This window comes from Setaria italica, chromosome VIII (genome assembly GCF_000263155.2).
Source record: "Setaria italica strain Yugu1 chromosome VIII, Setaria_italica_v2.0, whole genome shotgun sequence".
Classification (NCBI taxonomy): Eukaryota; Viridiplantae; Streptophyta; class Magnoliopsida; order Poales; family Poaceae; genus Setaria; species Setaria italica.
In genome coordinates this window covers 39,079,650-39,103,439 of record NC_028457.1, presented here as the reverse complement: position 1 = coordinate 39,103,439, position 23,790 = coordinate 39,079,650, and the positions used below count along the sequence as shown (strand labels likewise).

Sequence of the window (23,790 nt, the reverse complement as noted above, 5' to 3'; positions counted from 1 at the left end):
CAGCACAGTATGGCAAGGTTATTATCCAGGTCGCATCGTGCTGGGCCTAAATGGGCCAGGACAAATCGTGCTCAGGCCGGCCGCCCGTTTGGCCATCTATACGTAAGAGTGAACTGCAGGGCTGCGACGCACAATCTCAGCATATGAGTGCTTATCTCGCTTGGAGGAGACCTGTTCTTCCCACTGGAATTTGGGTCCTTGATCAAAATTTACTGAATCCCGAGCAAGGGACAAACCTCGTTCATTCCAAAGGTGAAAGAAAATTCTCAAAGACTCACAGGCAAAAGTCTTGAGATCATAAACTGCCAGACCAAGAGACTTTCCCTTTCTTCTTGGCTCCGTACATGTACCTTTTTTACTAAAGCTAGCTTAATTAATAGGTGACTTGGTTAATGTTGCATCACAACAATTACCACATGTGGCAAAGGGTTTTTTTTCCTTATCAGGTGCATAGATGGCGATCTAGTTTACTTTGTAGACTCCACGCATACCGCTATGCAGAGATGTGCAGTATTTTCATGTTCCATGGCAAAGAAGAATCAGAATTCATATTGATCTTCGTGGTGAACCAACTTAACGTCGACGATGTCGATACAGGCATGACTTCAGGCTGCCAACTCGCATGATATCCGGAGGAGCTCGTCCAAGTAATCAGCGCCGAGGTCCTCGAGCTCCAGGACGCCGAAGCGTACCTGGCAGCGCGCCGCCGTCACCTGCTGCTGCGGCACCGCCATGGCCGTGGCCGACACGTCGGAGCACTGGCACGGCGGTTGGAGATCCTTGCCGTCGGCCATGCACTTAGAGCAGAGTCCTTTACGCCGCCTGCGCGTGCGCCGCTTGGAGTGCCGCCGCTTGAGCGCGAGGACAGGGGAGCCGCCCCCTACGCCGGCGGCGAGAGCGAGCGGCGCCAGCGACTCCCTCACGCGGTCGACGGGGAAGTTGAGGACTGCGGCGGCGCCACGCGCGGAGAAGGCGGCCTGGTCGTAGGCGAGCGCGGCGGCCTCCGGGGTGTCGAAGGTACCCAGCCACACGCGGGCGCCACGCCGCGTGGAGTCGCGGATCTCGGCGGCGAACGTGCCCCACGGCCGCGGCCGCACGCCGATGAAGCCCTCACGCTTCTCTGTCTCTCCCGGCGACGGCGAGGCGCCTGCGTCCGGCGGCTGCTGCTGCTGATCCCACGTGGTCGGCCACACCATTCCTGCCATGGTGGAGGACGAGGAAGTGGAGGAGAGCCCATCGGAGCATTCTTTGGCGACGGCGGCGGCGTCCATGACCGATGAGGAGCGGCGCGGCTGGGTAGCTCCAGTAGCCAGAGGAGAGGAACTGCTGATGGAGCCGGCCTGAGAGACAAGGTGACGGGATTTATAGCGTCCAGGATTTCCTCATGGCCTCCGGCCTGGAGTGCAACAGTAGTTGAATGATCAATGGATGTCAGCATTTGACTCTCTACTTCTCTGCCATAAAACATAAACAGTACGAGATAGGGACAATCTTTTGTGATGCTACTTTTTTTTGGTCTAATGCTTTTAGGGATCGGAGTCGGCAAGGAAACATTGAAATATAAACTATGCTTTATAAAACGCAAGTTTTTATTTCAAATTACAGGTTTGATAGGTTTACAAACCCTCGTATGTAGCCTTTAATTTGCAACATTTCCATTATTCTTGTACCTATAGCTTCTTAATTTTCTCTATCCCACTGCTTTGTTCTTCGGTATGCAGGTTTCCATCTTATTACTCCCACCAGGACCTAAAATACGTGCAAATTAATAGTTCATGAACTGCAGGTGAACTGACCAAGGACAACCATAGAGAATTAAACCCTTTTGTGGATTTGATGATCTGTTGGTGCTTGCAATTTTCTAGACTTCGTTTTGCCTGTTTTGGATAATCTTTTGTAGTCACATATATTACGTGTATATATAGTCAGATCTAGTGGCTACTTTTTTCTATTATTCCTTGGTATCACAAAGCTAGAAGCAGCAACTCCGTTTCATCAGTTCTCTCCTCTTCTGAGCTTCTAAATGATGCTGTTGTGGTAGGGATTAAATTAGGTTTATATGAAAGCATGATTTATTGCCTTGCTTGACATGCCTAGTTTTAGTTGCAATCAACACCAGATGGGTGATGATGTATTGTACAAATCTCTTAGCGTGATTGAAAAACCAAAGGGACTAATTAACATAAGAGAAAAAATAGAAATAAGGTTACCCAATTATAGTCTTTTTTTTAGGAACCAATGGCCCTAGCATACATAGGGCTAGTGCGTACTTTGGTGTTTCAATGACAACACATCTGAATGAACTAATCAATAAAACCGTCAGCTTAAATTAGACTAAGCAACCCTAGGCTATTTGGGAAAAATCTAAAAGAAACAAAGTTGGCGAGTTATATGGAGCCGACATCGCCATCGCGCACCAGCAGGTACGACGACATTGCAAGCATGTACTGTTCATCATCATACAAGCACGTACATGCATGCGTGATCCGGAGAATAATCAGAAATGCATACCGTACGTGCCCATGATGATCTGGTGGACTACTGCAATAAGAAACGAAAGGCAACAGTACTACTACAACGCTACGCGAACTCGCTCCTCTCCACACGTTGCTGGTCTCAGTGTTGGACCTTGTATTTTGTTTTGTACTTTGATTTGTTGTGACAGTGTTTCGTCAATTATTTCTTTGACAAATATGCTCCTGCCTTGCTACGTACGGGAAGTGATGACATGCATAGTCCACATACTCTGCTTAGTTTCCAACTACAGCTGGTCTCATACTTTACATCCCCTACAACCACATCTGCTTCTCCCCCAGCTGACCGCTGCTCGCCGTCGCCCAGGCTGGTCGGCCTTGGCAGCCACACCTCCGCTGGCGCTGGCCCTCGTTGTCGCCCGCGCCGCGAGCCGCTGCTCCGCCATCTTCTATAGCCACCTACAGAGATCCACCAACTGCAATGCTGAGACCGTAGCTCGCACCGGCAACAGTCCGTTGCACCTGTGTCGTGCCGTGGCCAAACGCCACCACCATAGCTAAGCACGCCGTTCCTGAGAGCGGGTCCGCAAGGCCTCCGCCGCACCAGCCCACTAGCCGCCTGTGCCCCCGCACAACTGCTGCCCCGTGTTCTTCATTGCCTGCAAATGGGAGGCACAAGAGTTAGAGAGATGAGAGGAGCAGAACCGAGAGAAGCAAGAGAGATAGGAGAGGAGAGGATGCAGATAGCAGACGGAACCACGGAGGTAGATAAGATAAGGTTGATGTGTGGATGGCAGCATGCGTGAGTGGGTCCCAAAGGCATCTTAAGAAAGATGCACGGCGCATGAAATTTCAGTCCACGAACCTGCGCGCGTGCGCTGGCGGGTGTCATTAGTCCTGCTGGTACAAATCCATTTACATTTTCTATTTTTCTTTTCATTTTTAATGCTAGTAAATCAGTTCCAAAGTTATTGAAACTTCTGCACAAGAACATATATATAGTACCATACATGTTAAAATTATGTTAGGACATATATGATGATTGTTTTTGAGAAGTTATATTTCATCCTGGAAGTTTGACTTGAATTATATGAAATATTGTAAGTAAACTATACTTTTGTGAACAATGTATAGTCAATTTTTTTAAAACATATTGAAATTTTTATGTCAAGGTTCTTCACTCCTAAAATGATTGGTAGTACCAACCAGGACTAAAGGTGGTCTTTAGTCCCGAGTGAAATACCCGAGACTAAAGAGAGGGGCCTTTAGTCCCGAATGATTAGTTCCAGTTGGTCTTTCGAGAGTTACGAGGCTTACCAGGTTGGTAACTAAAGGTGAGTTTTCCATGAGTGATGGCAAGGCTAGTTTCCTTGCTTGCTGATCGTGTGATGATACCGGTAGGAATGAGTGATATGCTTCAATTGGAGGAACTATCCATGATCCTTCTCAGCCATAGATACTCAATGGACAATGCAGGAAAGGTTATTGAAAAATCAAAGCTACTAAGGGTGCTTGGTGTAACATTTGAACATTGCGATGACCAAGTGGGACTAATGCGTTTCCTTACTGCTGTTGACAACTGCAACCTGCAAACCTTTTCCTTGTTGACGACTACTCTGGTCTATTTCTTGACTCACTACTGGCGTTTCGAGGCCACAAAAGTTCATGCCGTCTGCAAAAATATGAGCTGAACATTTCTCATAACCCAGTCCAAAAAGTTCCAGTGGAGTTGGCCTACCTCGATGACCTCACGCATCTGCATATCATGGTTTATGAGCTTGAAACTCAAGGTCTGCATGTCCTTGAGGGATTGCCTAAACTGGTCCTCCTCCACTTAGATTCCAATGGTACCCAGGAAAGGTGCATCGTCAGCAAGAAGAATCGCTCGCAGGGTTGCTTTCAATGTCTCAGGGTCTGGCTCAGGTGTGTGGATAGTGGCATGCATGGGGCTGCAGTTTGGTCCAGGGGTGATGCCACAACTCCGAAGGTTTCACCATATGCCAGGCTCTAGATCGGCAGTGTACTTCTTTCACCTTGATGACTTTTGAGTATTGTACCATGAGGAGGCATGAAACAAGGCAATGGTAAGGGTATCTTCTGTTAATTTAGTTTACATGCATCATTAATCACAAAAGGCTAGCTAAGATCAAATAAAAAGGAAGTGCCTGTTGCTTGGCCATGAGTGCGGAGGTGCCCCCCCGCCGGTGACCTTCTGGTCTCCGGTGTCCACGCCTGGCTGTCTCCTCTGTCTGTCTTCTTCCTCCTCTTGGTTTTCCTGCCATGGATTCTTCTTTGGTCGATCTTCGACCTGGTCTTCAGTTCTCCAAAAAGGTACAATCCCTCCTTGGAGTTTCGATTTCTGCCTCTCCTTCTGGCTCAACCTTCTGGTTGCTGGCAACTTTCACAAGATCAAAGCTGAAGCTGTCTGTTGAGCATGTTGGTTTCCTTCTGCAATCGGTTCTGGGAGGTGTATCCGATCTCTTTCAAGTGTCTGAATTGGAGGATTGGATTTTTAAGTTCTGTGTCTCCTCTAAGGAGGTTGGCCTTCTGGTTTATCAATTGGGGACCTTTCAATCAGATATTTTCAGAGTGGCTTTTCACTTATGTAATGATCGGGGTATTCAGTTCGCAAGATCCGTTCTTTCCTCAGCTCAAGGAATTAGCTCGGATTGGCATACAGTGACCTCACGAAAATCACGCTTTCATGGTCGTTTGCCTCTGACTAGCCCAAATCTCATTCCAGTAAGACCTTTCCCTCCTGGTGTACAAGTTCGGCAGAATCAAAGACATTCGTCTTCTGTTTTTCAACGATTGGGCAACAATTGGACTCCCAAGCTTTCTTCATCAGCGAAGAACACGGGTTCTGGAGGGTTTTCAAATTCAAATTCAGCTTTTTCCGGAGTTAATTTGGGGCTTCATTTGGGGCCATCATTGCAAGTTGACAGGGCTTCTCCTATTTTGGCGCTGGATTTGAATAGACCTCCTGCATCTAACTTGGGCCGCCTTTCATGCACCAGATGCCTTTCTAATAAGCATAACCGGGCCTCTTGCTTCCGGCCTGTGCGATGTGCGGCCTGTTTCCGTTTGGGCCACGTTGCCAATTCCTGCCGATATCCGCCAAGATTTCCTGGTATGTCTGTGAACAGCACCTTCTCCAATTCTGATGTTCGGAAAGGGTGGCAGGAGTCAGAGGTTCACCGCTGGTTTAAAGCACAAGAGTCTATGACAAGTGGACCATCGTACTCAGCTCCACCGGTGGTAGGAACCTTCCAACAGTTGGGTCAGTTTCTTTTGGGTGTTCCTGCTGCTGATCGGGAAGAAATTGTTCTTTGGCAACTCCCCTCCACAGCCACTATTGCCGGAGCTGTCGCTTCGCCTTCCCGGCTTTCGACGCATCAATCTCTGTTGCCTTCCTCCTCGCGGCCGCAATCTTGCTACCGTGATCTCCCTCCTTTGGCTGCAGCACACCGCCATTCCTCACCGCCGAAGGTTTCCTACCTCCCTTCTTTGGGTGTCTTGGCTGGGTGGCAGCAGGTGTCCTCGGAGCTTACGCCTTCGCCCCCAATGGCGTACAGATTTGTGGATCCTTCCCCTTTTCTTCCTCGTGGCGCACAGAGGCAGCTGGTGGGTTTCCGCAAGCCTATGTCTCGAGTCATTCTTGGTGCCCCTCGACGCAATCAATGTGATGTGGCGATAGCTTCTATTGAGCCACTTCCTCATCAGCAGGTATCTTTCCAATCCATAAGAGATCTGCTAGATGACTTCTTACGGAATCGTTGTCGAATGGGGGTTCAGTCTATTCAACCATGCCCTTATGGCCAAGCTTATGTTCGCTTTCAGTTCGTGCATGAGAAAGATTTCCTGATTGGTGGGGGGCCCCATGAGTATGGCCAGTATAGGATTTCTTTTTCTGATCACAACAAGGGTTGGAATAATCGTCTCATAACCATGAATTGTGAAGTCTGGATAATGCTACTTGGTTTCAATATTGATTACTGGACCAAAGCAGACCTGGAAAAGGCTATTGCGGAGTTTGGTAGGCTTCTGGTGTGGGAAGAGGATCCCAATAACCTGGCCAGAATTGTCGCAAAAATCAGAGTCGTTGATCTCTCAGAAATTCCCTGGTTCCTTGTTTGTTCAGAAGGGGAAGATTTCGAAGGAAATTCTTGGACTGCACAATGTGAGATCTTGCAGTATAGAATGCTAGGTGGGGGTCCAGCTGATGAAGGACAACCGCCTGATGATGTGGAACCAACTCTTTTTGACTTCTTTGGGTATGGGCAGCCTTCTGGTAATGCTAATCCAGGGCAACTTAATCTGAATGCTAATCAGCCTGCTAATCAGGAGCCAGCACCTCAATGGGGCTTATGGCCAGATGGGCCGGATGCACAAAATAATGGGCCTTTCATTGGCCCACAAGTAGCCCATGACAATCCAGCTGTCCCTATTGTTCAAGCACTGCCTGCAATCCAACCTGGGAACCCTGGTCAAGAAGCAGAAGAGGTTAATCCAGATCTTGATTTAAACATGACCCTTGTTGATGATTTGGGGGGTATTGATAATTTTGCTCCTCTGAATGATGGCATAGAGGAAGATGTTAATCAGGCAGTTCAAAATCAAGTGATTGAGGGTTCAGATAATTCAGACAATGAGCTCCCTCTAGTTAATCAGGTTCTGGAGCAACCTGTTCATGTTGAGGTTTTTATCCCTCAAGCTGATGGTCAACCAGTTCAGATGGTGCAAGACGAGATAAATGAGAATGATCTGCTGGGGGACATCCAAGGTCAAGATATTCAGTTGGAGGATGACAACAATGACCTTATGCATTTGGGCTATGTGGAGGTTATTCAGCCCAGTCAGGACCCAGTTTTTGCTCAGGCACAATCCTTGTTTCCTAACTCTTTGCAACAGCCAAATGCAGAATTTTATAGGCAGTGGGCTTCACACTTCTCTTCGGCTTCAGATGAACCCAAGGTCGAAGTTCCTATTTCTTGGGCTTCCTTCTTTATGGCTCAATTGCTTACCCCTGGATCTTTTGAGTGGGCTAAGAAATTTCTGACCTCACCAGCTATGCAATGTCTAGAGTCTGATCAATGTCTGAATTTTTCACTCCCTTTAAAATGCCCCCAGTCTGCACCCACAGCTTGTGTCAAGGCAACAGTAGATACTAAAGGCAAAGGGATCATTTTTGAAGGCAATGATAAATCCCTTATTATGAGTTCCTCTGCTTCAACTTTTTCTAGAACATCCCCACCTCACTGTGTTGAACAGGGTTCACCATCTGCTGATCTGGCCAATAAAACTCTTTCTTCTCCAGTTACTCCAGTTCAGGGTCTGCTTAAAAAGGTTGCTGCATCTGCTGGGCCATGGTCTAAGTCCCTTCTTCAACAGGCCTCCATGCTGGACAAGATGCCTCAGGATGTTTCTGGCAATCCCCTTTCTGATGATGAGCTTAGACGGAGTTCTAGGACTGCCAAGCATAACAATGGCTTCAAGGCTTCAGGTTGTAAGGACAGGAATTGCATTGGCTGTTCAGTTAAACCTCCCTTCTTGACACAATCGGTGATTCGCAACCTGGGTGAGTCTTTTTGTAACATTGACTCTTCAAAGTTATCAATGCCTGCTCTAAATAAGAAAACAAAGCCTGCAGCTCCCCCTGGTGGAAGGAAGCCGGCCAAGAAGAAGTCTGACAAGGACAAAAATGACGAACCTCATGGCCCAAAAGATCAGAAAAAGAAGCCAAGGAAGTAGTGTTCTTGGGAGAAGGCATAGTAACTTCATTTTGTTTCTGAACCAAACAGATGGCATCTTTTGTTATGTACTTATGGGCCTTTGTCATCCTGGGAGTCATTTTGTTTTGTGTACTGATGTTATTCATACAGTACTTAAGATGTTACTCTATATCTATTGATGAATTATAGTCCCAACAAAAGGATCTGGAAGGTTTTATGCTGGAATGTCAGAGGAATTAACTCTGACAAAAAGTGGCATTCAGTGAAAGATAAAATCTCTGAAAGTAATTCTGATATCATTTGTCTCCAGGAAACAAAAAGAGCATCCTTTGACATTGCTTTTGTCAAAAAATTTTGCCCTGCCTCTTTTGATTCTTTTGAGTTTTTGCCTTCACAAGGAGCCTCTGGAGGTCTTGCTATTATCTGGAAATCTTCTGTGTTCCATGGTGAATTAGTCTTTATGAACCAATATGCAATTTCATTGAAGTTATCCTCCAACCTCACTGATTGGGAATGGATCCTCACAAATGTTTATGGTCCCTGCTCTGTTGAGGGGAAATTTGCATTTATTCAATGGTTTCAAAATATTCGTATGCCGGATGACTTTAATTGGCTAGTGGTGGGGGATTTTAATCTAATAAGGGAGTCATCAAACAGAAACAAGCCTGGGGGTAATCATTTGGATATGTTTCGTTTCAATGAAGCTATAAGCAAGCTTAGCCTAGTGGAGATTCCTCTGAAATCAAAGCGTTTCACATGGACAAATAAACAACAAGTGCCTCTGTTAGAGAGATTAGATTGGTTTTTCACATCCAGCTCTTGGGTACTTAATCACCCAAACACTTTGGCATACCCTCTGGTGATGGAAACTTCGGATCACTCCCCCTGTGTAATCAGTATTGCTTCTGATATCCCGAAGAGCAAGCTCTTTAGATTTGAGAACTTCTGGCTTGAACATGAACAATTTATGAATATAGTTTCACATGGCTGGTCGGTCCCTGTGCAGACAACTGATAGGGCAAAAGTTATTACTCAGAAATTCAAAAATCTCAGGAGGGTGCTACGGGCCTGGCAGTCTCAACTATCGAATCTCAAGACTCTGCTATCCAATGTGAAGTTGGCTCTCTCATTCATGGAACTAATTGAGGAATATAGAGACTTGTCTCTTATAGAGTGGAATTTCAAGGCCTTGTTACAAGAACAGTTGCAGACTTTGCTCAAGCAACAAAATATCTATTGGAAACAACGGGGATCTATCAAATGGGTTAAGTTTGGTGATGAGTCAACGAAATTTTTTCATGCCAATGCTACCATCAAGCATGGTAAAAGTTATATTAGATCGTTGACAGACTCAACAGGGGCACCAAAGTACAATCATTTGGAAAAAGAAGTACTTCTCTGGGATGCATATAAGGAACGTTTGGGTACTTCGGAATACAATGTCATGGTCTTTGACTTACAGCTTCTTTTGCAACAAAGGGAAGATCTATCTTGTCTGGAGGAACCTTTCTCTCATGAAGAGATCGACTCTGTCATCAAACTCCTTCCAAATGATAAGGCGCCAGGTCCAGATGGATTTAATACAAACTTCATTAAGAGGTGCTGGTCAACCATTAAGCAGGACTTCTATGCTCTCTGTGATGCCTTCCATTTGGACACAGTGTCCTTGCGCAGTATAAATGGATCACTGATAACGTTGATACCTAAAGTGGATGGAGCAGCTCATGTGTCGGACTATAGACCTATATCCCTTCTGAATACCTCTATGAAGCTTCTGACTAAGTTGCTTGCCAACAGATTACAATCGGTGATCACATCTCTTGTACATGTGAATCAGTATGGTTTCATCAAGTCCAGAACAATACAAGATTGTCTTGCATGGGCATTCGAATATCTTCATTTATGTCATAAATCCAGAAAGGAGATAATCATACTAAAGCTTGACTTTGAAAAGGCTTTTGATAAAATTGAGCACCAGGCCATGTTGGCAATTATGAAACATAAAGGTTTTGGTGACAGATGGATCCACTGGATGACCCAAATTTTCTCCTCTGGAACTTCATCAGTCCTTTTAAATGGTGTACCTGGGAAAAGATTTGAATGTAAACGAGGGGTCCGGCAAGGAGACCCTCTTTCACCCCTTCTCTTTGTCCTAGGGGCTGACTTACTACAATCTGTTGTCAATTCCTCTAAAGATCAAGGCCACCTCACTCTACCAATACCTTTGTCATGCAGCTCGGACTTCCCTATCTTGCAGTATGCTGATGATACCTTAATAATCATGGAAGGATGTCCTAATCAATTGTTACATTTGAAACAGTTGCTCCACAATTTTGCTCTGTCCACTGGTTTAAAGGTCAACTTTGGAAAATCAATGATGGTACCCATTAATATCACAGATGACAGACTGCTCTTCTTATCACAGACTTTTGGCTGTGCTATTGGTACATTCCCCTTTACCTACTTGGGTCTCCCTCTTGGACTTACCAAGCCGAAAATTGAGGATTTCTTGCCTATGGTTACAAGATGTGAACGGAGGCTGCTGTCCACATCAAAATTTCTATCAGATGCAGGGAGACTTCAGCTGACAAACTCCATTTTCACAGCCATGCCCATGTTTCATATGTGCACTTTCCAGTTGCCCAAGGCAGTTATTAAGCAGGTGGACAAATATAGAAAATGCTGCCTTTGGACAAAGTCTGATGTCAATAATAGGCAAACCCCAAAGGCTGCCTGGGACCTTGTTTGCCTACCAAAGAAAGAGGGGGGCCTTGGGGTGCTAAATCTCAGGACCCAGAACGACGCGCTCCTCCTTAAGTACCTTCACAAGTTTCTGAATAAATCAGATATACCATGGGTACACCTCATTTGGGAAAAGTATTATGCCTCCGGCAGACTGCCAGGACTGGTCCGAAAGGGGTCATTTTGGTGGAAGGATGTTGTGAAAATCTTGGACAAATTCAAAAGTCTGGCATCTGTAACCGTGCATAGTGGTCAGACCTGTCTCTTATGGCATGATTTGTGGAATAACAAGATCCCAGCACAGGCGTATCCCCACTTGTTCTCATTCACTACAAAGCATGATATATCTGTTAGGAAAGCTTTTCATCTGCCTAGCTTGCACCAACTGTTTAATTTGCCCCTTTCATCTCAAGCTCTGGATTAGCTTCTTCAGTTAGGAACAGATCTGAATGATATTCAATTTAATGATGCTCCTGATTGTTGGACTTTTATATGGGGCTCTCCTCACTTTTCAGCCTCAAGGGCGTATCGTGTTTTGTCTGGTCATCGTCAGGTGCATCCGGTTTTTGGATGGCTTTGGAAATCACACTGTCAAAGTAAACATAAGTTCTTCTTCTGGCTCCTCCTCATTGATCGGCTCAGTACCCGCAATGTGCTTCGAAGAAAACACATGGTTCTACCCTCCTATTCTTGTGTCCTGTGTTCACAGGACACTGAGGAAACTTTGTTTCACCTTTTACTGCAATGTCCCTTTGCCCAAGAATGCTGGATTAACATCAGTCTTTTTGCTAACCTTGATGAGGAGCCTTACACAATTCTTACAAGCTTTAAAGCTCAGTTGCAAGTCCCTTTTTTCATGGAAATCATTGTGCTCATGAGTTGGTGCATTTGGATGGCAAGAAATGATTGGATATTCAGGAGTGTCACTCCCTCGATTCAGGATGCAATGAGGAGGTTTCGGAATGTTTATACTCAGGTTGTCCTACGAGTAAAGGAGACTTGGAAACAATCCATGTTAGAATGGCTAGAGCAATCATTGTAATTTTTCTGATCTTCTTTTTCTCCTTTTTTGTATCCTGATTTGTACACTTTCTTTTTTCATCTCTTTTTTATATATATATATATCCAGCAGGGGATAATCATCCCCTCCTGTTTTCCTCAAAAACATTTTTTTTGGAGAAATTAAAAAGGCTAGCTAATTAACATTAAGTGGTGGAGTTCCAGGCCAGCAACACACAAGCAACGGGCTGGTCAGTGTACCTAAGCAGAAAGGTGTGTGCTAAGTGCTTGTAACCTAGGATCAGTAATCATTGCTACCGTATAATTTTGACTTCAGAAAACAGAAGTACCTTTCAATCAGCTTCAGCATGAAAACATCATCTTTTGAAAATTCTGGCTTACTCTAGAACTTAGTCTAATAGAGATGCAGTTAACAGCCGGTTTGTTTGATGTAATACACAGTACAGATTGGTTTAGATTTATTTTTTGATGAAACACTAGGGAAGGTCCCTACTGGATTTTTTTGTGTATTCTATAAAATGTAAATGATATGTACATGTACAAGGCCCTAGGCCCAAAGAGAGATTCAGGACACTACTCAATAGTAATGGGACAAATTTGCTACAGGACACCTTCCAAGGTTGGTCCTTCCTCTTGTCTCAACTGCAAGAGGCATTCCTTCCTCTTTTACTAATCCTCCTCAGCACAGACCCTTTACGGGTGTCGGGCTGGGGGACGGTCAGGTCTTTCCCTTCCCACGTGCAATGCAATTGGCTTCAAACATGTCCTGTATTTGGTGTCACGAAAAAAAAACCACGATTGAATAGTGTCCTCCTTCCAGCAAAAGCAAAACCAAACATTTTGTGACTTCCTACTAAAACATATTGAAGCACGTCACTGTAGAGTATGTCTGTCTCGTACTGATAACAAAAATTTGTGACAGAATCGATTGTCAAATCCACGCATCTGTCAGCTATCCAACATGCAACTGTGGTGCACCCCGGGAAACCAGGATCTCGGCTCTTGATTCCCTTTGAAAATTGTTAGCTTACTCTGCCACTTAGTCTAATAGAAAATTAAAATCTGGTGTTTTTATATGATGCAAATATGCAATCCAGTACACTTTGTTTTTTCTTTAAAAAACGAACCGGCAGGTGCCAAGAGAGCTGCCTTTCATTATATTAAAGAGCAAAAATAAACCCAGATGGCAATACTTTGGTTTCTAATATTCCAGTGAAAATAGGTAGCCGAATTTGTCACAGCACATTGTCACTATCTCTCGTACTGATTTGACATTTTTCTTGCAGAAACAGTACATGAATCGCAGTCATTCGCATCAGCCGAGGAATCCAGACATCTATCGACAACTATTCATCAATTGTTGCACACCAGAAAACGACGAGTAGGGCTGGAATCGGACGTGTCGACCATGCCAAAGCTCGGACGTGTCGACCACGGCCATAGCGGCGGTGCCGCCGCAGCAGCAGGAGGTGATGGCGCGCTGCCAGTGCTGCTGCGGCGTCCTGGAGCTCGAGGACCTCGGCGCGGATTACTTGGACGAGCTGCATGCGAGTTCACAGCAGGATCTGAAGTCATGTTCGTCGTCGTCATGCATCTTAGTTTGTACATTACACATATGATGCCAGCCAACACGATCTAATTTGTACAGTGCATGACATCGTCACTTTGGCAATAAGAATGAGCAAACGGATTAAGCAAGAGAGATCCCCTCATCTTTGACTATCCAGAACCCAATTTATTAACACTGCTTATTGAACTACGTTGCTGGGCCACGGGCAGAGAAGCCCAGCCCATTGGGCGGATCCCTCAGTTCTTGTGCTATGGTGGGCCGGATTAGCACGCCCATAACCAATTCCTCCTGATCATCCAGATGGGACCATGGTTATCAAGCACTTGATAAAAAGTTGGATCTATGATCATCCAAGTCATTAATAGATGATGCACAGTCTTAGATGTCTATATCTGTCTGATCACACATCAGAATGGACAGCACCAACAAACACCCTGAACAACCCAGGTAGCACGATACAGCCCTTAGCTGAATCACGGATCTGTTCGGCTGGACTTATAAGCCGGCTGAAAAGCTAAAACGGCTGATTTATTGTGAGAGAAAAACAATGTTAGGTGGCTGATAAGCTGGCTGATAAGTTGAAGCGAACAGGTACGACATCACACTGCAAACAGGTTTCTTATTGCCAGAGAGATTATTGGCGCACATAAGACATAACTATAGCAGATGAGATCATGGATAATTGGCCCTGTGTGATCGTCACGGATTTGACAGAAAGTTGGACATATGATCATCTCCATCATTTATCAATGTCGTCTATGATAGTTGGTCTAGTGATCATATGCCCATCCAGAGCTGTTGTGGCCGTCATCTTTTTTCTAACAACTGGGCCTTTTCATCCATGGGTGGAGCCTGTCCTATCACTCTGTCAGGATATGGAGAAGGCTATTCCCCGTGTCTCCTTCAAAAAAGAATTGACCGTGACATCCTAAAGTTAACCACGCACCCAAAAGATGATGCAGAGTGTCTTCGAGTTTTTTTTTTCCTTTTTTGGCCGAGAAGATGTTCAGAACAATTCTTTAGCAGAGGCTGTCACTTCAGTTTTACCTCACCACTACTCTCAAATCTGTTGTGCGCACATCACAGGACATTTTCTAACATAATTTGTGGCCAGCAACGAGGTGTCAAAGTTTTAAAGTTGACCGTGTGCAACTACCCGATAAGCAAGTAATATCATTACACAGAATATATAGGCGCATAATTCAAACGGGTCGATAACGAATGAAACCCAAGAGACCAAGAACATTAGACAGTTAAATAAAAAAGAACAAAAATCAAAGACAAAGAAAGCTTCTCCTGCTTAATTGCATTATTGATAAGTCATTATTTGACGTCGAGCAATACTTTTGTATTTCCTGCTTCCTCCCTCTCTGGAAGGAATAAGTCTTCCATGCATAGTCTGCAACCTTTTTTCAGTTTCTGATTTCACACTGAAATGGTAGAAAATGCACGCTAGTGTTCGCCTCATGAAGCAAAAGGTGAATTTTTTATGAGATGATCAGCGTATTCTCAGGGCGTATTCTCAGGGGATGTTTGATATGAGGTACTAAACTTTAGGAGGGTGGGCGATGCATGCCGCTGCAGTCCCGCAAACCGAACCAGCACCAATACGCTGCAGTGGGCTGATCTTACACTCATGGCCCGTGGTTGTTCTCAGCAGCGGTGTCAAGACTCGGCTGTAAACGGCAGAAGACACGGCAGAAGACACCGAGGGAAAATGAGTGCGGAGGTGCCCTCCCGCCGGTGACCTTCTGGTCTCCGGCGTCCACGCCTGGCTGTCTCCAGTGTTTGTCTCCTTCCTCCTCTTGGTTTTCCTGCCATGGATTCTTCTTTGGTAGATCTTCGACCTGGTCTTCAGTTCTCCAAAAAGGTACGATCCCTCCTTGGAGTTCCGGTTTCTGCCTCTCCTTCTGGCTCAACCTTCTGGTTGCTGGCAACATTCACAAGATCAAAGCTGAAGTTGTCTGTTGAGCATGTTGGTTTTCTTCTGCAATCGGTCCTGGGAGGTGTATCCGATCTCTTTCAAGTGTCTGAATTGGAGGATTGGATTTTCAAGTTTTGTGTCTCCTCTAAGGAGGTTGGCCTTCTGGTTTATCAATTGGGGACCTTTCAATCTGATATTTTCAAAGTGACTTTTCACTTATGTAATGATCGGGGTATTCAGTTCGCAAGATCCGTCCTTTCCTCAGCTCAAGGAATTAGCTCGGATTGGCATACAGTGACTTCACGAAAATCACGCTTTCATGGTCGTTTGCCTCTGACTGGCCCAAACCTCATTCCAGTAAGAACTTTCTCTCCTGGTGTACAAGTTCGGCAGAATCAAAGACATTCGACTTCTGTTTTTCAACGCTTGGGCAACAATTGGGCTCCCAAGTTTTCTTCATCAGCGAAGAACACGGGTTCTGGAGGGTTTTCAAATTCAAATTCAGCATTCTCCGGAGTTAATTTGGGGCTTCATTTGGGGTCATCATTGCAAGCTGACAGGTCTTCTCCTAATTTGGCGCTGGATTTGAATAGACCTCCTATGTCTAACTTGGGCCGCCTCTCATGCACCAGATGCCTTTCTAATAAGCATAACCGGGCCTCTTGCTTCCGGCCCGTACGATGTGCGGCCTGTTTCCGTTTGGGCCACGTTGCCACTTCCTGCCGATATCCGCCAAGATTTCCTGGTATGTCTGTGAACAGCACCTTCTCCAATTCAGATTTTCAGAAAGGATGGCAGGAGACAGATGTTCACCGATGGTTTAAAGGACAAGAGTCTATGACAAGTGGACCCTCGTACTCAGCTTCACCGGTGGTAGGAACCTTCCAACAGTTGGGTCAGTTTCTTTTGGGTGTTCCTGCTGCTGACCGGGAAGAAATTGTTCTTTGGCAACTCCCCACCACAGCCACTATTGCCGGAGCTGGCGCCTCACCTTCCCAGCTTCCGACGCATCAATCGCTGTTGCCTTCCTCCTCGCGACCGCATTCTAGCTACCGTGATCTTCCTCCTTTGGCTGCAGCTCACCGCCACTCCTCGCCGCCGAAGGTTTCTTACCTCCCCTCTTTGGGTGTCTTGGCTGGGTGGCAGCAGGTGTCCTCGGAGCTTACGCCTCCGCCCCCAATGGCGTACAGATTTGTGGATCCTTCCCCTTTTCTTCCTCGTGGCTCACAGAGGCAGTTGGTGGGATTCCGCAAGCCTATGTCTCGCGTCATTCTTGGTGCCCCTCGACGCAATCAGTGTGATGTGGCGATAGCTTCTATTGAGCCCCTTCCTCATCAGCAGGTATCTTTTCAATCCATAAGAGATCTGCTAGACGACTTCTTACGGAATCGATGTCGAATGGGGGTTCAGTCTATCCAACCTTGCCCTTATGGCCAAGCTTATGTTCGTTTCCAGTTCGTGCATGAGAAAGATTTCCTGATTGGTGGGGGGCCCCATGAGTATGGCCAGTATAGGATTTCTTTTTCTGATCACAACAAGGGTTGGAATAATCTCCTCATAACCATGAACTGTGAAGTCTGGATAATGCTACTTGGTTTCAATATTGATTACTGGACCAAAGCAGACCTGGAAAAGGCTATTGCGGAGTTTGGTAGGCTTCTGGTGTGGGAAGAGGATCCCAATAATCTGGCCAGAATTGTCACAAAAATCAGAGTCGTTGATCTCTCAGAAATCCCCTGGTTCCTTGTTTGTTCAGAAGGGGAAGATTTTGAAGGTAACTCTTGGACTGCACAGTGTGAGATTTTGCAGTATAGAATGCTAGGTGGGGGTCCAGCTGATGAAGGACAACCGCCTGATGATGTGGAACCAACTCTTTTTGACTTCTTTGGGTATGGGCAGCCTTCTAGTAATGCTAATCCAGGGCAACTTAATCTGAATGCTAATCAGCCTGCTAATCAGGAGCCAGCACCTCAATGGGGCCTCTGGCCAGATGGGCCGGATGCACAAAATAATGGGCCTTTCATTGGCCCACAAATAGCCCATGACAATCCAGTTGTCCCTATTGTTCAAGCACTGCCTGCAATCCAACCTGGGAATCCTGGTCAGGAAGCAGAAGAGGATAATCCAGATTTTGATTTAAACATGGCCCTTGTTGATGATTTGGGGGGTATTGATAATTTTGCTCCTTTGAATGATGGCATAGAGGAAGATGTTAATCAGGCAGTTCACAATCAGGTGATTGAGGGTTCAGATAACTCAGACAATGAGCTCCCTCTAGTTAATCAGGTTCTGGAGCAACCTGTTCATGTTGAGGTTTTTATCCCTCAAGCTGATGGTCAACCAGTTTAGATGGTACAAGAGGAGATAAATGAGAATGATCTGCTGGGGGACATCCAAGGTCAAGATATTCAGTTGGAGGATGACAACAATGACCTTATGCATTTGGGCTATGTGGAGGTTATTCAGCCCAGTCAGGACCCAGTTTTTGCTCAGGCACAATCCTTGTTTTCTCACACTTTGCAGCAGCCAAAAGCAGAATTTTATAGGCAGTGGGCTTCACACTTCTCTTCGGCATCAGATGAACCCAAGGTCGAAGTTCCTATTTCCTGGGCTTCCTTCTTTATGGCTCAACTGCTTACCCCTGGATCTTTTGAGTGGGCTAAGAATTTTCTGACCTCACCAGCTATGCAATGTCTAGAGACTGACCAATGTCTGAAATTTTCACTCCCTTTAAAATGCCCCCAGTCTGCACCCACAGCTTGTGTCAAGGCAACAGTAGATACTAAAGGCAAAGGGATCATTTTTGAAGGCAATGATCAATCCCTTATTATGAGTTCCTCTGCTTCAACTTTTTCTGGAACATCCCCACCTCACTGTGCTGAACAGGGTTCACCATCTGCTGATCTGGCCAATAAAACTCTTTCTTCTCCAGTTACTCCAGTTCAGGGTCTGCTTAAAAAGGTTGCTGCCTCAGCTGGGCCATGGTCTAAGTCCCTTCTTCAACAGGCCTCCATGCTGGACAAGATGCCTCAGGATGTTTCTGGCAATCCCCTCTCTGATGATGAGCTTAGACAGAGTTCTAGGACTGCCAAACATAACAATGGCTTCAAGGCTTCAGGTTGTAAGGACAGGAATTGCATTGGCTGCTCAGTTAAGCCTCCCTTCTTGACACAATCGGTGATTCGCAACCTGGGTGAGTCTTTTTGTAACATTGACTCTTCAAAGTTATCAATGCCTGCTCTAAACAAGAAAGCAAAGCCTGCAGCTCCCCCTGGTGGAAGGAAGCCGGCCAAGAAGAAGTCTGACAAGGACAAAAATGATGAACCTCATGGCCCAAAAGATCAGAAAAAGAAGCCAAGGAAGTAGTGTTCTTGGGAGAAGGCACACTAACTTCATTTTGTTTCTGAATCAAACAGATGGCATCTTTTGTTATGTACTTATGGGCTTTTGTCATCCTGGGAGTCATTTTGTTTTGTGTACTGATGTTATTCATACAGTACTTAAGATGTTGCTTTATATCTATTAATGAATTATAGCCCTAACAAAAGGATCTGGAAGGTTTTATGCTGGAATGTCAGAGGAATTAACTCTGACAAAAAGTGGCACTCAGTGAAAGATAAAATCTCTGAAAGTAATTCTGATATCATTTGTCTCCAGGAAACAAAAAGAGCAACCTTTGACATTGCTTTTGTCAAAAAATTTTGCCCTGCCTCTTTTGATTCTTTTGAGTTTTTGCCTTCACAAGGGGCCTCTGGTGGTCTTGCTATTATCTGGAAATCTTCTGTGTTCCATGGTGAATTAGTTTTTATGAACCAATATGCAATTTCACTGAAGTTATCCTCCAACCTCACTGATTGGGAATGGATCCTCACAAATGTTTATGGTCCCTGCTCTGTAGAGGGGAAACTTGCGTTTATTCAATGGTTTCAAAATATTCGTATGCCGGATGACTTTGATTGGCTAGTGGTGGGGGATTTTAATCTAATAAGGGAGTCATCAAACAGAAACAAGCCTGGGGGTAATCATTTGGATATGTTTCGTTTCAATGAGGCTATAAGCAAGCTTAGCCTAGTGGAGATTCCTCTGAAATCAAAACGTTTCACATGGACAAATAAACAACAAGCGCCTCTGTTAGAAAGATTAGATTGGTTTTTCACATCCAGCTCTTGGGTTCTTAATCACCCAAACACTTTGGCATACCCCCTGGTGATGGAAACTTCGGATCACTCCCCCTGTGTAATCAGTATTGCTTCTGATATCCCGAAGAGCAAGCTCTTTAGATTTGAGAACTTCTGGCTTGAACATGAACAATTTATGAATATAGTTTCACATGGCTGGTCGGTCCCTGTGCAGACATCTGATAGAGCAAAAGTTATTACTCAGAGATTCAAAAATCTCAGGAGAGTGCTACGGGCATGGCAGTCTCAACTATCGAATCTCAAGACTCTGCTATCCAATGTGAAGTTGGCTCTCTCATTCATGGAACTAATTGAGGAATATAGAGACTTGTCTCTTATGGAGTGGAATTTCAAGGTCTTGTTAGAAGAACAGTTGCAGACTTTGCTCAAGCAACAAAATATTTATTGGAAACAACGTGGATCTATCAAATGGGTTAAATTTGGTGATGAGTCAACGAAATTTTTTCATGCAAATGCTACCATCAAGCATGGTAAAAGTTATATTAGATCACTGACAGACTTAACAGGGACACCGAAATACAGCCATTTGGAAAAACAAGTACTTCTCTGGGATGCATATAAGGAACGTTTGGGTACTTCGGAATACAATGTCATGGTCTTTGACTTACAGCTTCTTTTGCAACAAAGGGAAGATCTATCTTGTCTGGAGGAACCTTTCTCTCATGCAGAGATTGATTCTGTCATCAAACTTATGCCAAATGATAAGGCGCCAGGTCCAGATGGTTTTAATACAAACTTCATTAAGAGGTGCTGGTCAACCATTAAGCAGGATTTCTATGCTCTCTGTGATGCTTTCCATTCGGACACAGTGTCCTTGCGTAGTATAAATGGATCCCTGATAACGTTAATACCTAAAGTGGATGGAGCAGCTCATGTGTCGGACTATAGACCTATATCCCTTCTGAATACCTCTATGAAGCTTCTGACTAAGTTGCTTGCCAACAGATTACAATCGGTGATCACATCTCTTGTACATGTGAATCAGTATGGTTTCATCAAGTCCAGAACAATACAAGATTGTCTTGCATGGGCATTTGAATATCTTCATTTATGCCATAAATCAAGAAAAGAGATAATCATACTAAAGCTTGACTTTGAAAAGGCTTTTGATAAAATTGAGCACCAGGCCATGTTGGCAATTATGAAACATAAAGGTTTTGGTGACAGATGGATCCACTGGATGACCCAAATTTTCTCCTCTGGAACTTCATCAGTCCTTTTAAATGGTGTACCTGGGAAAAGATTTGAATGTAAACGAGGGGTCCGGCAAGGAGACCCTCTTTCACCCCTTCTTTTTGTCCTAGGGGCTGACTTACTACAATCTGTTGTCAATTGCTCTAAAGATCAAGGCCACCTCACTCTACCAATACCTTTGTCATACAGCTCAGACTTCCCTATCTTGCAGTATGCTGATGATACCTTAATAATCATGGAGGGATGTCCTACTCAATTGTTACATTTGAAACAGTTGCTCCACAATTTTGCTCTGTCCACTGGTTTAAAGGTCAACTTTGGAAAATCAATGATGGTACCCATTAATATCACAGATGACAGATTGCTCTTCCTATCACAGACTTTTGGCTGTGCTATTGGTTCCCTCCCCTTTACCTACTTAGGTCTCCCTCTTGGACTTACCAAGCCGAAAATTGAGGATTTCTTGCCTATGGTTACAAGATGTGAACGGAGGCTGCTGTCCACATCAAAATTTCTGTCAGATGCAGGGAGACTTCAGCTGACCAATTCCATTTTCACAGCCATGCCCATGTTTCATATGTGCACTTTCCAGTTGCCTAAGGCAGTTTTTAAGCAAGTGGATAAATATAGAAAATGCTGCCTTTGGAGAAAGTCTGATGTAAATAATAGGCAAACCCCAAAGGCTGCCTGGGACCTTGTTTGCCTACCAAAGAAAGAGGGTGGCCTTGGGGTGTTAAATCTCAGGACCCAGAATGACGCGCTCCTTCTTAAGTACCTTCACAAGTTTCTGAATAAATCAGATATACCATGGGTACACCTCATTTGGGAAAAGTATTATGCCTCCGGCAGACTGCCAGGACAGGTCCGAAAGGGGTCATTTTGGTGGAGGGATGTTGTGAAACTCTTGGACAAATTCAAAAGTCTGGCATCTGTAACCGTGCATAGTGGTCAGACCTGTCTCTTATGGCATGATTTGTGGAATAACAAGATCCCAGCACAAGAGTATCCCCACTTATTCTCATTCACTACAAAGCCTGATATATCTGTTAGGAAAGCTTTTCACCTGCCTAGCTTGCACCAACTTTTTAATTTGCCCCTTTCATCTCAAGCTCTGGATCAGCTTCTTCAGTTAGGAACAGATCTGAATGATATTCAATTTAATGATGCTCCTGATTGTTGGACTTTTATATGGGGCTCTTCTCACTTTTCAGCCTCAAGGGCGTATCGTGTTTTGTCTGGCCATCGTCAGGTGCATCCGGTTTTTGGATGGCTTTGGAAATCACGCTGTCAAAGTAAACATAAGTTCTTCTTTTGGCTCCTCCTCATCGATCGGCTCAGTACCCGCAATGTGCTTCGAAGAAAACACATGGTTCTACCCTCCTATTCTTGTGTCTTGTGTTCACAGGACAATGAGGAAACTTTGTTTCACCTTTTACTGCAATGTCCCTTTGCCCAAGAATGCTGGATTAGCATCAGTCTTTTTGCTAACCTTGATGAGGAGCCTTACACAATTCTTACAAGCTTTAAAGCTCAGTTGCAAGTCCCTTTTTTCATGGAAATCATTGTGCTCATGAGTTGGTGCATTTGGATGGCAAGAAATGATTGGATATTCAGGAGTGTCACTCCCTCCATTCAGGATGCAATGAGGAGGTTTCGGAATGTTTATACTCAGGTTGTCCTACGAGTAAAGGAGACTTGGAAACAACCCATGTTAGAATGGCTAGAGCAATCATTGTAATTTTTCTGATCTTCTTTTTCTCCTTTTTTGTATCCTGATTTGTACTCTTTCTTTTTTCATCCCTTTTTAATATTTAAATATATATCCAGCAGGGGATAATCATCCCCTCCTGTTTCATCAAAAAAAAAGCAAAAGGTGAAGGAATCTCATTTCATCAGAGACAGCGAACCTTGAGGTGTTTTCTTTCCTTTCAAGAACAAGCTTTAGCCATCATCAGCAGTTGTGGCCATCAACACCTGCTTTGCTGAGTAGTTGCATGGAATTTTGCTTCTATGCTCCCTTTCCTCCCACTAGTTCCCCAATTTGGGTGCAGAAAGGTTTCTTGGCAGTGCAGTTTGAACTTGGTAGGTTGCTTAGCTGGAGAAACCCTTGTATTGGTGTTGAAGAATCAAGACTGATTGGACTTGTCCATGCAATGCAGCTTTAGGCTTTGTTTAATATATATGAGGAGTGTTATACTAATCAGAAGCATGGTTTGCATGATGGAAACATTACAAACTTTAGGGATAGATTTTTTGGTTGGTTTCTGATCTGTTTCTCTGACAGAGTAACCAGAGCCTAATGCTGCCCAGTGCCCACACCCAGTGCCCACTTGACACTCTAGACTTGGATAATCAATAATTTGTCAGAGGGGTTCTTGAATAGCTAACGCGTGTTGAATAATATTCTAAGAATAGTCACATGAGTTGAACTCCTTAATTAAGATGGCTGTGTGGTGGGTATCATGTTGCTTTCTCTGATTCAGTTAATCAGTTCTTTGCTCCAACTCTATCAAAGTCATAGTACGTATTACGCGTTAGAGTACTGGGGTAAATTCATTGAAGTATAGTTCTTTGCTCCAACTCTATCAAAGTCATAGTATGTATCATAGTATAGTATGTATTACGTGTCATAGTTTGCTTAACTGAAGAAAACTATTTGAAAGTGGCATCGAGTAAATTCATCTAGGGCAATCAAAAAAAAGTTTTTGTAAGCGAAGCTAACTCCACAATCTAATGTAGAAACTCTTCATATTTGTGATAGTTTATTTACAATGCAAACACATCAATTCTGCAACTTAAGACTAATAACTCTTGATTAGCTTGGCATTTTTGGAGCCAATTGATGCACAACCTGTTCATGCCTCCACTTTTCTCTGATTTTTTTAGGAATACTTTTCGCTGAAATTAATTCTGCTGGGAACTTCAACGGACAAAT

At 44.5% G+C, this 23,790-nt stretch overlaps 1 protein-coding gene across 1 annotated transcript; it reads right to left on the bottom strand.

Moving 5' to 3' along the window:
- Positions 1-292: 292 nt before the first annotated feature.
- Positions 293-1,317, bottom strand: LOC101773056 (ethylene-responsive transcription factor ERF094). The gene has a single exon (XM_004979940.3). It carries the CDS (start codon positions 1,269-1,271, stop codon positions 606-608), a length of 666 nt encoding a protein of 221 aa, XP_004979997.1. The 5' UTR covers positions 1,272-1,317; the 3' UTR covers positions 293-605.
- Positions 1,318-23,790: the final 22,473 nt, after the last annotated feature.

Excerpts from the sequence above, each read along its gene's own strand:
- LOC101773056 (XM_004979940.3), bottom strand. The coding sequence starts at position 1,271 with ATGGACGCCGCCGCCGTCGCCAAAGAATGCTCCGATGGGCTCTCCTCC.